Below are 15,526 nucleotides of genomic sequence, written 5' to 3' on the forward strand. Positions count from 1 at the left end.
TACTTGGTATTTTTATAATAAAATTTCATAACTAAATTATGTAATGCAATGAAGCATTTGAGTTAAGCCTTGCGAGGTTGTTAGTACAAATCCCAAGCCCGTCCGGGCTTTCATCCTACCGTGTGTTATTCTAGATAGTTCTGCTCTTGTGGTAGCACAACTGTCAAGTGGCAGCCGACGGTATGTTTTCCTAGAGGAACGTCGAAGCCAAACTCTGAAGTCAGCATGACCTAGTAAAGATAACATAGTCTGGCCAGAGTGAGACATCGATACCCTCTAAATTTGGGTAGTACGGTGACATGACGTACAAGAAAATCGTCGTTAAAAAAAAATCTCTCTTGTCTCGAATATGCTTGGGGTTCTAAAAACCAGGCTTTTCCATTGGTGGAATTATGTTGGTAATTGTAGTTTAGTATTTGCCATCATTGATCCTAATTGGCCGCACTAACCCAAAATGGTCGTCTCAAGCCTAATCGACCATCATTTACCATAGTTATAACTCACTATAGCTCAATAAAAACTTGTAAGACATCTCATTGCCCATCATGGCACGTTAATAAGTTATACCGAGCCTCATGTTGTATTAATTATTAATATGTTAGTTTTGATGTCATCGACCAATCTTAAGTGACCAACCAACACTATGGTTGACTTCAATTACTCAAATTTGACTTTAGTTGAACAAGACATGTCATAACAAGTTATAATGAGTAATACATGTCTTAATGAGTTATGCGAGATCCAACGAGTCATAATAGCTCTTAATGAGGAATGATGGCGTAAATTGGTGTGAACATGTTAGAGTTGACGTACTATGTCCATGATCAACTAAAAATAAAATGAATCTAAACGAGTGTAGGTTAATATATAAATGCTTTTTATATTTGGTGAACTATGAACATGATTCACCATTAGTGAACAAGTTTGACTCTAGTTGACCAATACCCATTTTGATTAACTGGTAGTTATATGATATGCACACAAATTTTGAAATTTGATTTAGGATTTTTATTTCTTCACTAGCTTTTATCCCTCCGTATTACGAAGGTTGTCTAACATTTTTCGTTTATAATATTTATATATTTTTTGGATTTTAATTTTATTTATTACAAGTTAATAATATACTTAGGGTTTGATGATGAAAGAGTTTTATAAATAAATGCAATGTTATAACCCGTTTAAAAGCTATCTAGGTTTGATGATACACATGACCCAGTTATTTTTTAATATAAAATTGTTTCTTAATTATTAATAATTTTTTCTTAATTAATAAATTTTTTTAAATCGGATATTAATTTTAGTATATCCCTATTTTATAAGATTTTTCGTATCAAATATTTAGTGAGATTTATTTTTAATATAGTGAGATGTTATAACTCGTTTAAAGACTATCAAGGTTTTGTGAGACCCATACCCGTGAATTCGGGTCAAATGCATGAGAAACCTCCATTTACAAATAAAACATTCTAGTGGCTTTAGAGGTGGTGAGAAGCAACCAAGGAGCTTTTAAAAGCTTCGTTTATATATATATTTAAGATTAAGATTTTGCTTCGGATTCTTGTGAATTTTATTTAGTTATATTTTAATTATTTATTTATTGAATTTGCTAAGAACTCTGGTACAAGTTATATTGAAAAGAAAATCCAAATTTTGCTACAGTACTACTGTAGACGGTTTATGACTTGTACTATTTTTTTATAAACACCTGTATACCAAAATTTAGGAAAATAAAAACCTCTTAAAATATACTAATGAATTCTTAGCAAAATTAGTAACGAAATCAAAATATTAACATTTGAACATTATTAATAACAAAATTGCGACAATAATTTTTTTAATAAAATCCATAATGAAATGAAGAAACTTAATATTTGAAAGATAGTCATAAACCATTTTTCAAATTTTAAATTTTCTTGATATTGCTACGACTATTGTTACGGACTTTGCTACGATTTTCAATTGCTACGGAATATTCATAGCTAAATCGTAGCCAAATTTGTCCATAGCTAATCTGTAGCTAAATTTGCAACAGATTTTTTCTGTAACAAAAATCCGTACCAAATGCCTCTTATTGTAGTAGTGTGAAAGTAGAAGTTTTATGAGATTGTTGTTCGCTCTAAAATTGAAAATAGATTCGATAAAAAAATAGTAATAATTTTATAATTTGATTAAATAATGATTTGAAAAGAGTTTCATTTTATAACGAAATTACACGACCTAGTTTTTATTAGTTGAATTGAAAAATGATCAAAGAATGCATTCCCTGATTGCAAATGAGGTATGCGTAGATGTTACAGACAATTAATCAATTTCTTTTTCTAAAGTTGTGATTTTATCTGTTTTAGTGTTGTCTATAATGATATTTGAATCAAAAGCTTGCAATTGGTATTTTTGTTTCTCTTCTATTTTGTAAAAAATGTAACTTAGATAAGTGCTTTTTAATAAAATATGTATAAAAATAACATATTTCATTTAGGTCCTTGATGCCTATAATAACTAGTTATTTTGGTTATTCACTAACGGCTTTAACAATAACCTCAGCTTTATTTATTGGTCTGAACAAGATACAACTTATTTGAAATGAATTGCACAATTCATAAAAGGAAATCTTTCCACGAACTTCTGTGTATTTCTAGTTACTTATCGTGTCAATTACCAATTCTTGGTCATTGAGATTCGTGGTAATTCGGATTAATATTTTGGTATAGATATTACCTCTTTTTTCTCCTTTCAAACAAATTGAAATGATTGAAGTTTTTCTTTTTGGAATCGTGTTAGGTCTAATTCCTATTACTTTGGCTGGATTATTTGTAACTGCATACTTACAATACAGGCGTGGCTATCAGTTGGACCTTTGATTAATTAACACATCCCCACCTTTTTTTTTGACCTCCTTTCTTTAATATCCAAGAGGTCAAATTACGATTGTTGTTTCAGTCGAATTTGATCGAAGAAGATCTAAATCACGCTCTATAGGATTTGAATCTACGACATCGGGTTTTGGAGACCCGCGCTCTACCGAACTGAACTAAGAGCACTTTCTTATCATAAAAGAGAATACTGTAAAGAAAAAAGAAAAGAATTGGCCCCGGTACATCTTGTATGCATACTATACAGTGTCATAAGAATGAAAGATTCTATATGATATGCCTATTGTGAGTTGATCTTAAAAAATACCTCGTTACTGTTCAAAGGAGGAGTAATAGGTAGGTATGACAGGATTTGAACCCGTGGCATTTTGTAGCCAAAACAAGCGCGCTACCATGTTATGCTACATCCCTTCCGTTGGTCTACCTTTGGCCAATTTGATTCGTTGGAGAGATAAACCATACCATCAAGCACTGAACAAAATGTTTACCTTTCTTGGAAGGTATAGGTAAAACCTTAAAGGAACCGAAGATAATTAAAGGAACGTCAACCCTTTTCCTATCAATATTAACATGAAATCAAACAACTTCCACCTATAAATATTTACCTTTCTTGGAACACAAGAATTTAATCTAGACTTGTTACTACATTTAATTGGAAGAACAAACTGGTGAATAATATACCGAGTCACGTCATTAAAACTCTTAGCCCAGTGTGTTCTCCCCGCCACCCATGTCACCCCAAAAGATTCTGGAACGAATCCCCTCTCATAATCCGAGACGGCATCCAAAACAAGGACATTTAGTACACAAGAAAGTGCTCATGAAACCAAAATAATCAAAGCAGCCCGACCATCAATATAAAGCATTGAAGCTTTCCATTTCAAAAGTCTCATCTTGAACTTATCAATAGTTAACGTGCCCTTCAACCTTAGCTAGAATCGCTCCCAACAGTAATTTTAAATGAAATGAAATATTTTGAGGTTTACACCCCGTCATAGAAGCAAATGATTTCAGAACATTGGAATAAACTTCAATACCAATAAGATTAGATTTATTAAGATTACTCTATTCAGAATCTAAAAAGAAGCAATTCAGAGTCCTTAGACCGAATATTGTCTATATACCATGCCCTAATGCAAAAACCAAAGCTAACCCAGTCTGGTGCGGGAGATTATCGCTACCAAATGTCCAGACAACTTCATTTTTTTTCTTAACATAGAATTCAATTTCAAGAAAATTTATTCGGCCATTTGACAAAGCCTTAAACCATGGACTACTCCCCATCATGGAGATTTATCACTACCACATGGCCATAAGAAGTAATTCAGGTTTTAAAAATGAATAAAAATAGGGATAGAAATTAAGATATGATATGCAAACACCCAACCATTACAAATGTGTAACTTATTCAAAATCCAGAAAACAACATCATAATCTCTCAACAAGGAAAAGTATAATCGTTAACAATGATTATTCTGATACATGAAAGTGATACTTTTATGCAATTTTAGCAAGATACTCATCAATAGTGGTGTATTTTATCTCTGGATAAAGCTCGCTGGCCTCAACACCAAACGAAGGTTCAATCTCGAAGTTTGTCCCGTCTCCATTAATCAATACAGAATGTGTTATGGACAAAAGAATGCTTAACCCAAATGGAGCCTCTGCAAGATAGCAAGTTATTATTTTCCGGCAAATATTTTTTTGAGTCAACTCGTTTTAATTAATCATGTTCTAAGATCAAACTCACCTTGGATATTTTTGAGAACTTGCTCTTCAGGAACATATGTTTTCTCGAGGGTCTTGCCAATCTTGCCTTCCCAAATGAAAACAATTTCATTAAATGATAATGTGTTGCCCGGAGGTCTGAAAATCAATGTCTTGTTCAATGTACGCGGGTCATCTACTGCTTTGATGGTAGTCAAAGCTATATCTTCTTCTTTGACGAAAACAGCTAGATAGAATAAAACAACATAAAGACATTAATAAACTCGCTCTTAGTAGTCTTTTGGTATGATCTCTACACAAAGAAATGAATGATCTCTATACAATGAAGTGAATATATCAATTTTGATGTATACAACTATAAAAGTATTGCACCAGCCTATTTATGCCTTCGGTTTTTAGGATTTAATTTCGCTTATTTTTTATGTTTTGACAAAAAAATATACAGGAATACTATTCTTTATACTAAAATCGCTATGAATTCAATATGTGTGCCAAATTACCTTTATTATGAAAAGGACAAATTTTAAAATCCGTTTTATACTCCCTGAAAGGTTGAGTCGACGCTGATTCTATGTACTACAGCCCGTTGCTTTATGACATACATTATACATTAGTGATGTACCTTTGGGATTTCCATCTCCGAGGATGGTAATCTTCTCTCTAGGGTCGGTGTATGTGTCCATTTGCCCCAAGTTTGGTAAAAAGTAGCCAGCAAAGCCATTGCAGGCAACGAAAGTATGCGGGATATCTGCGGCTTCAACAGCTCTACGAATGCTCGCCTTGCCCGCAAAGATGCTCTTCGCTGGTTCGACCGCATTGACATGGTCAATGTCGGTTCCAAATTCCGAAGGTAGAAATCTCTACATAAATATTAAAATTATAGATTAATTATGATACTACGTAGATCTAAAAGATCCTACTAGTTAAACAAAACTGTAAGTACCTTTATATTTCCGGCTTCTTTAATTGCTGCAATGAGCTTGAGTTGATCAGCTATCAGTTCACCACCTACTGCTGAGATCACAACATCGACTTGCTTGATTGCTTTCACCAAACTTTCATGATCATTGATATCTCCCTGAAAATGGTTTACAAAAAACATAAGTTTGACTCATAAATGCCTCAAATATAATTCATAAAGCAAACATAAATATTAAAGATTCTAATTACAATCAAAATTGTGGCACCGAGAGTTTTGAAATTGTCTATGAGCTTGGATTTTTCTGGATGTGTGGTTGTGCTTTCCCTGACCAAAACATAAGTCGGGTTTCCCTCTTTTGCGCTTGCCTCTACGATGAACTTTCCGATGTACCCGGTCCCTCTTGCTTTTCTGTGCCATTGAGATGCTGGACTGCAAAACTAGTTAAGTTGATTTTACTAAGGGGAAAAAAACTGTGGAAACTGAGCTATGGTATAGATAGGTTATATAGAAAACATTATGTGTTTATTATATTAAATATAAATATATAAATATAAATATACTTTGGTGAGTAGTTGTTAATAAGCATTTTTTAAGGTTGCCACATCCACTTGCATAGAACGATAAAGTTGACCGTTGAAAGTAGTGGAGGCCGGTGACAAATCACAAATGCAGCAAATGGTATCTAGAAAGAAACATGATTTAGAAATATTAAAAAATGGAGAAAGTAATTTGAAATGGATTAAAGTTTGCAATTTTGTATTTATAAGCGGAAGATTATGCATAATATTTATGAATTTTCAAATAGTTTACCTTTATCATGCGTGTTCCTACCATCTATTCATATGTATCACTAAAAAATTTGACTTTTAGCTGCGACAAAAGTCGCCAGTAAAGTCTTGTGCGGCGACATGCAGCCGCAAGTACCTCACCGCTTATGCTCGTTTTTTCGCCGCTTTTGAAGCATGTTACCCCTAAGTGTCGATGCTAAAGGGGTCGACATCGCTAATACTTCTCAACTCGTTTTGATATTTTGCACAGTGTTTTCGATATTTCTAGTTTCTTATAAATTGCAAAACCTGCGTATTGTTCAATTTTTAGGCCAAATTTAAATTAATATTCTTGACCTCACAACTATTTTCATCATAAAACTTTTGTCTATCCTTGACCTCACAACTAATTTTCATCATAAAACTTCGAACATCATAATAACTAAACTAATTTTCATCTTTGTCCTCGCCCTCAATATCTTCATACTCATCTTCATCCCTACCACTTTGCTCCTGTTGCGAATTATTGTACTTACTGAGTTGATCTCTAAAATTTGGGTCTTGAAACAACACAATAATTTGTTCCTACAATTTAATAAAGTATACATTAATTTTATTATGACTTTAAAAAAAAAATAAAGTATACATTATAAGTTAAAAGATGCATACAAGTTTCGAGTCAAAACGTGCATTTTACATACATTTAAATACATATATAGGTCAATATACAAGCTTCAGGCCAAAGGATTCTTAAAAGAAACTAAGCTTGTATTACCTGTGTCTGTGTGAACGGAAATCATGCTAGAAATCAACCAAGTGTTGAAGGGAACCTACAATTTAATTACACAATTATAAGATGTAATGTAAATAATCAAATAACATACAAATACATGCATTCACACATACTAGGGGTGCAAAGGAGACAAGTGTTGAAGGATTCTTAAAAGAAACTATGCTTGTATTACCTGTGTCTGTGTGAACGGAAATCATGCTAGAAATCAACCAAGTGTTGAAGGGAACCTACAATTTAATTACACAATTATAAGATGTAATGTAAATAATCAAATAACATACAAATACATGCATTCACACATACTAGGGGTGCAAAGGAGACAAGCCTGAGCTCTACTAGGCTCGAGTTCGATTCGATCACTATTTTTATAATATGAACGAGTCTATAATTTTTCTTCTAGGAACCATCTAAGGACATGCATCACATTAGAAGAACTTGATTTCACTATACATATACAACTTGATACAGTTAACTCTTATTATAAAAAGTAAAACATATACATACTTTTTACTTTTGGTAATAGTAAAAGAATCCCTTCCCACTTTCCAAACTAACACCGTCCTTGATTATACTATTACAAATTACAGTTCACAAGGCCATAAAAATTGCATTATACATACCATAACAAATATCTCAGCAAACTCGAATTGCACTCAACTTTAAGGCCATAAAAACTGCATTATACGAAAACAATTGTCTATGAGCTTCGATTTAGCCACTTTGCGATTGCGATTGAGCCTAGTCCCATTTTATTAGCAAGCAGCTTAAGACTACATGGTATGGATGCATTTTTTATTCTCACTTAAAACTGCCACGTCAGCATCACATCATATCTCACTCAACTACATTTCTTTTCACAATATCAAGAAATGGTCATCAATTCACCAATCTACAACTCCCAACAGCTGCCTCATTTCTTCAAATTTTACCCTTGACAAAGCCTTTGTAAGTATGTCAGCCTTTTGTTTATCTCCTCTAACAAAGTCTAACTACAATTTGACCATTTTCAACACATTCTCTTATGTAGTGATATCTGGTGTTTATATGTTTTGATCTTCCATGAAAAACAGGATTTTTCATGTTTCATGAGTGCGATAGCAGACTTATTGTCAACTAACAAAGTAACAATTTCTTGCTTTTCTCATGTGATTTCTTCTAGCAGCCCATGTAACCAAACTGCTTGACAAGCTGCAGTTGTTGCAGCCATAAATTCAGCCTCACAACTTGACAAGGCTACTGACTGTTGCTTATGAGAACACCAAGATACTAATGAGTCATTGTAATAGAAAACATTACCTGATGTGCTCCTGCCATCATCACCAGTTGTTAAGTGATTACTATCACTATAACCAACAAGACCACCAGTTTTACCTTTGTGAAATTTGATTCCAAAGTGAATTGTTCCTTTCACATACCTTATCAAATGCTTCACTGCCTTAAAATGCTCAACTCTAGGTTCTTGCATAAACCTACTCAAATACCCAACTGAATAATTCAAATCAGGTCTTGTTTGAGTCAAATACCTCAAAGATCCAACCAATCTTCTATACTATGTTGGATCCACAAAATCACCTCCTTCTAACTTAAACAACTTCAAACTAGTTTCCATAGGTGCTCTTGTCTCATTACATTCCTCCATATCAGCCAATTTCAGTATTTTATTTGCATAAGCAGATTGATTAATACAAATTCCATCATTTCCTTGAGAAACCTCTAAACCCAAGTAATAGCTCAACAACCCAAGATCAGTCATTTCAAATTCTGATCTCATTTGTTGTTTTAATTATCTGATCTCTGTCTCACTACTTCCCGTAACCAACAAATCATCTATATACACTCCAACAATCATTTGTGAACTTCCATTTGACCTGACATATACAGCTGACTCATGTTGGCATCTCCTGAACTTTAACATCTTTAAAACACTATCCAACTTGATATTCCAAGCCCTTGGAGCTTGTTTAAGCCCATATAAGGCTTTTGACAACTTGTATACCTTAAACTCAGCACCTTTTCTCTCATAGCCTTCTGGTTGTTTAACAAAAACATCTTCTTTAAGGTCATCATTCAGGAAAGCCACTTTTACATCCATATGATATACCTTCCAATTCATCTTGGCTGTTGACGAGTGACTCGTAGGGTAGCCGTTAAGCGAGTTAAAAGATAGAAATGCATTGGCTTAACCCACTTAATTTCATGGAATTAGTTGACTATGGTTACTCATATGTTTGCAGGTAGGAGGAGGTAGAGGATGAAATTACGAGAAATTAAGTAACCATAGTCAACTAATTCCATGAAATTAAGTGGGTTAAGCCCAATGCATTTCTATCTTTTAACTCGCTTAACGGCTACCCTATGAGTCACTCGTCACATTCCCACACTTAACCTTTGCTTGCCCCCAAGCAACACTTAAAACCACAATTGCTTTCAAAATATAACCACCAAACATACCAACACACCCGGTTCAGTCAAGGTCCCAAATCATACCCTATTCCCTCATTATTAGAGGTTTGCATTAGTAATACTTAATATTATATTTAAAACATTGAATTCTGGTCAACCTTAACATGCTTTCGGTTTTTTACCCACACATAACACACCATCACTCATTGACCCTTTTATTGGTGATTGTTCAATATATTTCAATAATACTCAATTCTCCTCGCATACGCTTGTACTACCGTCAAATCTCCATCTATATAAATGCTTTGACACAAATGCAAATCAAGAGGACTTAAAACGGGTTATAATGGGGCAAGGTGTAAGGGTATGGAAGGGGAATATTGAAAGTAGCTCAGGCGATCCGATCCGGCTTATTACATCAAAACAAAGTAAACAATAAAATAAACAACTATAAACATTACTGACTTGCATCTCAACACTCACTACACAATACTTCGAACATTGACTCTCAACTTTTTCTTTCTTTTTCTCTTTTTTTCTTTTTTTTTTCTTTTTTTTTCATTATTTTTTTCAAGTAAACATGATGCTTAATACTTCCTATTGATTAGTACTATAACAATTACAAATACAAAGAAATACCTACTAAGCCGGATCGTCTCGCAAAATAACATCGGGGTTGATCGAATAAAAAAGAATAGATCCAGTACTGTTTTCTACGGGAACCAACCCCCCGCCCCTCTCATTGCCCACGCTCATATGTGTAATGTATGAGGCCCAACCCCCAAAACCCACACTCGCGCTCATCGAGACGAGGCTTTAACCTAATTGCCTCTATCACTTTTACACTTATGCCAAGCTAAGGTCTCGAAATGCATTGATCGCATAAGTTCTAACGGAGAATAACCAATCTATCACCACTCTTCACTTTCCCAATACACAAGTGGATATGGACATGTTATGCAGGTTATTGTACCGAAAGCATGCTAACCTTAACTAGAATACTACACAACCTCGTTTTTAAAACAACTAAGCAATCTTGAATTTAAGGGAATTGGACCATGAAAAGGGACCAAAACTTTACCCCGCTAGTGCAAGAATCAACCTAATAGTTTCTATTCTTGCAACTGGTGCAAATGCTTCATCATAATCAACACCATGTTGTTGCACATAACCCTTTGCAACCAGTCTTGCCTTATACTTAGTGATCTTACCTGAAGCATCTCTTTTTAACTTGTAGACCCATTTTAAACCAATTGGATTACAACCCAATGGTGGATCAGTCAGCAACCAAGTTTTGTTCCTCTCTATTGGACTAATTTCTTCATTAATGGATTCTTTCCAAGCCTTTTCTTTACCGGCTTCTATGAAAGAAACAGGTTCACCATCTTGAGTAAGTAATAACTCCACCATATTACTTTCTTCAACACTACCAGACCTTTGTCTCACACCTTCACCCAAGACATAATCCTGCAACTTAGTAGGTAAAACAGATACCCTACTAGATCTTCTCATATCAGATTATCTTGTCTCACTTTGACCAGAACTTTGACCCTGCTTAAATTGTGACCTCATGCCAACACTAGAATCATTAGTATTAGGCTCCTGAATTGGATCAGTTACCTCAGTATAATTTTCTAGCTCATATGATACATCCTACACAAGGAATTCAACCCAAATGGCATCTTCAGTACTCACACTTGCTAAGTAGCTAGGCCAATCCCATTGTTTATTTTCTTCAAAAACCACATCTCTACTTACAACAATTCTTTGGTTTTGCACATCATACATTCTATGCGCCTTAGAACCAGATTCTATACCCAAATAAACCATAGGAACACTTCTATCATCTAACTTCTTCAGCCCTGGTTTAGTAACTTTGACATAACCGGTACACCCAAAAACTCTTAGATGTTGCAGATTTGGTTTCTTACCATTCAACTTTTCATATGGAGTACACGTCTTTAGTGCCTTGGTTTGAATTCTATTGAGAATATAGACTAAATGCCTGACACCTTCTGCCCAAAAGTCCTGAGGGATACTCATTTCTTTCAGCAAACACCTTGTCATATTCAACACAGTCCTATTCCTTCTCTCTACTGCACCATTCTGTTGTGGGGAATATGGTGCAGTCAAGAGCCTTGTTATTCCTTCCTTTTTCACAAAACTCATCGAACTCACCAGATGTGAACTCCCTACCTCTATCTGATCTCAAAATTTTTATTCTGGAATCATACTCATTCTACACCTTAGTTTTGAATGATCTAAAAAATTCTAAGGCTTGATCCTTACTTTTAAGGATATATACCCACATGAACTTAGCGTGATCATCTAAAATTAGCATAAAATACCTATTCCCTACCTGAGTTGTGGGCATTATTGGACCACACAAGTCAACAGACATAAACTTCAAAGGTATTTTAGCCCTATATTGTGACTGATCAGGAAATGGTTGTCTGATATGTTTTCCTACCAAACAAGCCTCACACACTTGTGTCGGATGATCTAAAAATGGAACCCCTTTCACCATTTGTTTACTTGTCATCACCCTTAGTGCATCAAAATTAACATGCCCCAACCTTCCATGCCATAGCCATGGCAGGCTATCCAACTTAGCATGAAAGCATTTAGGTGAACCTACTTTCATCTTAATTTTGTACAGCCTGTTTGCAAACCTTACCACCTTCATTATCAATTTCCCACTCCTATCATACAACCACAAATATTCATCCCTCATTCTAATTTCACACCCCTTTTCAGTGGCTTGCCCAAGACTAAGTATATTACTCCTCAGAAGTGGTATGTAATACACATCTGTGAGCAATCTTTGTTCATCATTCTTACCTTCCAATACAATCGTACCTCTACCCTCTATTTGTACACATGACCCATCCCCAAACTTTACACTACCTCCTACATTCTTATTTAACTATGAAAAGATTGAGACATTACCAGTCATATGATTGGAAGCACCATTATCCAAATACCAGTCTAACTCATCTTCATCAAACTTTGAAGGAACCACTTTATGTTCATACAAGTACACCACTTCCTTCTTGGGTTCTTTTTCAATCATGAACAGGACTGGCCCTCCTTCATCTTTATCTTGCTCTTGTGTTTAAGTTAAATTTGCTTCTTGATTTTTAACTTTCACACTAGAACATTCACTAGCATAGTGCCCTAATTCATCACACTTAAAACACTTAATCTTGGACTTATCAATCCTCTTTCTACTCCCAAAACTCTGATTCTTTGTTTTTCCTCCATCCCCTTCCTTTTTCTTAAAACTATACTTTGAACTCTTATCCCCCTTTCCCCAACTTTTGTTTTTAGAATCTAATTCTTTCTTTTTGGATTGCCATTCAGAATAAGTGAGCAGCAACTTATCATCTTTAGCCATTGCTACCGATTGCTTATGTTTCAGAGACAATCTTTCCTCAAAAGTTTTCAATCTACCAATAGCTTCTTGAAACAACATAGTTTCAAGATCTACAAACTGTTCTAATGAAGCTACAATCTGTATGAATTTATCAGGAACAACATTAAGTAATTTTTGAACCAGTACCTTTTCTTGATACGGCTCACCCAAATCACATGCCTTAGACGCAATTGCAGTTATCCTTGATGCAAACACGTCTATACTATCACTCTCCTTCATTTGTAGGGCTTCGAACTCGTTCTTGAGGGTTGCAAGCCGGGTTTCTTGACTCTATCCGCTCCAACATATCTCGTTTTTACCGCCGGCCAAACCTCTCTCGCCGTCGTGAGGTTTGCCACTTGAAGCACCATCTCTTCAGGCATAGCCTGATACAAATATGCAAGGTTTATTGGATTTTAATAATCCTTGTTGACTGGTATTGACTGATAATAATCCATATTTATTTTATCATCACTGGCGGTCCCAAATTTAAAAAAGTTGGCCCCCAATGGTCCCCAGTTAAAAATGACTTAACGATGTTATACTTTTTTTCCGAATTTCAAACTAATGTTTTAGGGCTTTTGATCGGAAGGAGGATACGAGTCAATTGATGTAAAACTTCGTTCGAAACGTTGCTCCATAACGACGAAACAATGCTTCAATTCGGGTGTTTGAACTTACAATTAACAAAAATCAAGTCGTCTGGATCACCGTTTCGACCTTAGTTTTACATCAATCGACTTATATCCTCCTTCCGATCAAGAGCCCTAAAACATTAGTTTGAAATTCAAAAAAAAGTATAACGCCGTTAAGTTATTTTTAACAGGGGACCATTGGGGGCCAACTTTTTCAAATTTGGGGCCGTCATTGGTTATAAAATGAATAGGGATTATTATCGGTCAATACCAGTCAATAGGGATTATTAATATCCAATAAACCAATATGCAATCGCTGCATTATTTTTCTTAACATCGATATTCGCCGGAGCTGGATCAGTCGGTTCAACTACTTTCAGGAGACCATGAAGATTGAAAATTGCTCTCAATTTTACCACCCAGGTGGTGTAATTGGTTGGGGTAAGGAGCGGACATTGGAGAGGAATTGCCATGTAGTTATCACGTGGAGGAGGAGGATTTGTCATTCTTGATCGTTGAGAATATTGCTGTGAAATTCGCTTGTCAAGATCCAGTCCATTGGATCAACCTACCGAGCAAATGCCTTTGCTCTGATACCAATTGAACACAGGTATCAAAGAATCAAAGAACAAAACAGTAGAGAAGAAGATGAATTGAAGAGAAAATTCTTTTTATTGAGTAATTGAAAAGTGATTACAACAAACTGTAAAGGATACTGTTCTTATAACCCTAGCTTAACTGTCATCTAACAGAAAACTAAAATTACAAAACTAGTCCCTACATAATGACAAACCTGTCACAAACTAATAAAACCATGCTAACTTTGGAATTAACTCATTTATTGACTTACACTCTCACTTTTTAAATATAATAATAATATTTATCTAACTAAAATTAAATTAAAATTTAACATAACTAAACTAATACCACATCAAATATTATAGTTAATCAAATAAAAGAATTGATTTATACTAATAAGTATAGACATTAATTTAAAAAAAATAAAAGAAAAGAAAATAAACAAACAATTTCAACACACAGATTTGACTATTCAAGTGGGTCGTCTCTCTAAAGTTTAAAAAGGAAAAAAGAATTAGCAGATCGTCTTCTTCACACCACATGATTCAAATCTGAAGCATCCAACAAATTGTTCCTCTCTCTATAAATAAAATCAACACACTGTTCCTCTCTTTATAATTCTCTCTCTACTCTCGTATATTTGAGCGGCATTTTAGTCATGGAAAATTCATCGTCAAAATCGTCGCTGGGCGACCCTGACATGCCTGGGCGGTGTATTTGCCGCCGGCACCGCGTGCCATGTCTCCATTTCAACGGCAAAACATGATCCACAACTGATAGTCTAAGAGCATTCTCATTCCACTCCCTATCTTCAAACCAAAAATTACACTAAAACTCACTTTATTTTCTCTCTCTATTTCAATTAAATAATACTTTTTATACCTTTTATCATTACATTTTCTCTTTCCTTCACTCATAGCCACTTTCAAAATATATTGAAAAATTATAGGGGATGAGCAGTAACTTTTCAAATATACAGAAAAATCACTACTTTTTCTAAAATATAAAAACTCTTCACTCACAGCACCCTAAATCACTCTATAAATTATAAAAACACCCCTCACATAATATGAGGGGTTGGACGAGAATGCTCTGAGAGAAAAAAAAAATGTTTCTAACCGGCACCAAAGATGGAAATGAAATCACATTAAAAAAATCCTGCAATTGCATACCAAATTAAAAATTAAAAAAATAAAAAATCATAAAACAACATTCAACTCTAAAAAGATTACAGACCTAGGAAAAAACATGAGTCTTGAGAAAATAACTCTAAAAAGATGCCCAAATGTAACCCCGCCATTCAATAGCTTTTCTGATCGATAAGTAATTCAGTTTCAAAAAGGGTCAAGAACTACGATAGAAATTACGATATGATATGTAAACACCCAATCATTACAAATGTGAACTTATACAA

At 34.5% G+C, this 15,526-nt stretch overlaps 1 protein-coding gene across 1 annotated transcript; it reads right to left on the reverse strand.

The window, feature by feature from the left end:
* Positions 1–4,063: 4,063 nt before the first annotated feature.
* Positions 4,064–8,833, reverse strand: LOC143536102 (phenylcoumaran benzylic ether reductase POP1-like). Its single transcript, XM_077030172.1, has 9 exons — positions 8,653–8,833; positions 8,496–8,565; positions 8,258–8,387; positions 6,736–6,872; positions 5,769–5,949; positions 5,542–5,676; positions 5,221–5,458; positions 4,621–4,824; positions 4,064–4,534 (listed from the first exon to the last, which is right to left on the reverse strand). Exons 1-9 carry the CDS (start codon positions 8,831–8,833, stop codon positions 4,368–4,370), a joined length of 1,443 nt encoding a protein of 480 aa, XP_076886287.1. The 3' UTR covers positions 4,064–4,367.
* Positions 8,834–15,526: the final 6,693 nt, after the last annotated feature.

The sequence above is a fragment of the Bidens hawaiensis genome, unplaced genomic scaffold (genome assembly GCF_021521415.1).
Source record: "Bidens hawaiensis isolate Kalapana, Puna unplaced genomic scaffold, B.hawaiensis_p1.1 tig00010732_1, whole genome shotgun sequence".
NCBI lineage: Eukaryota > Viridiplantae > Streptophyta > Magnoliopsida > Asterales > Asteraceae > Bidens > Bidens hawaiensis.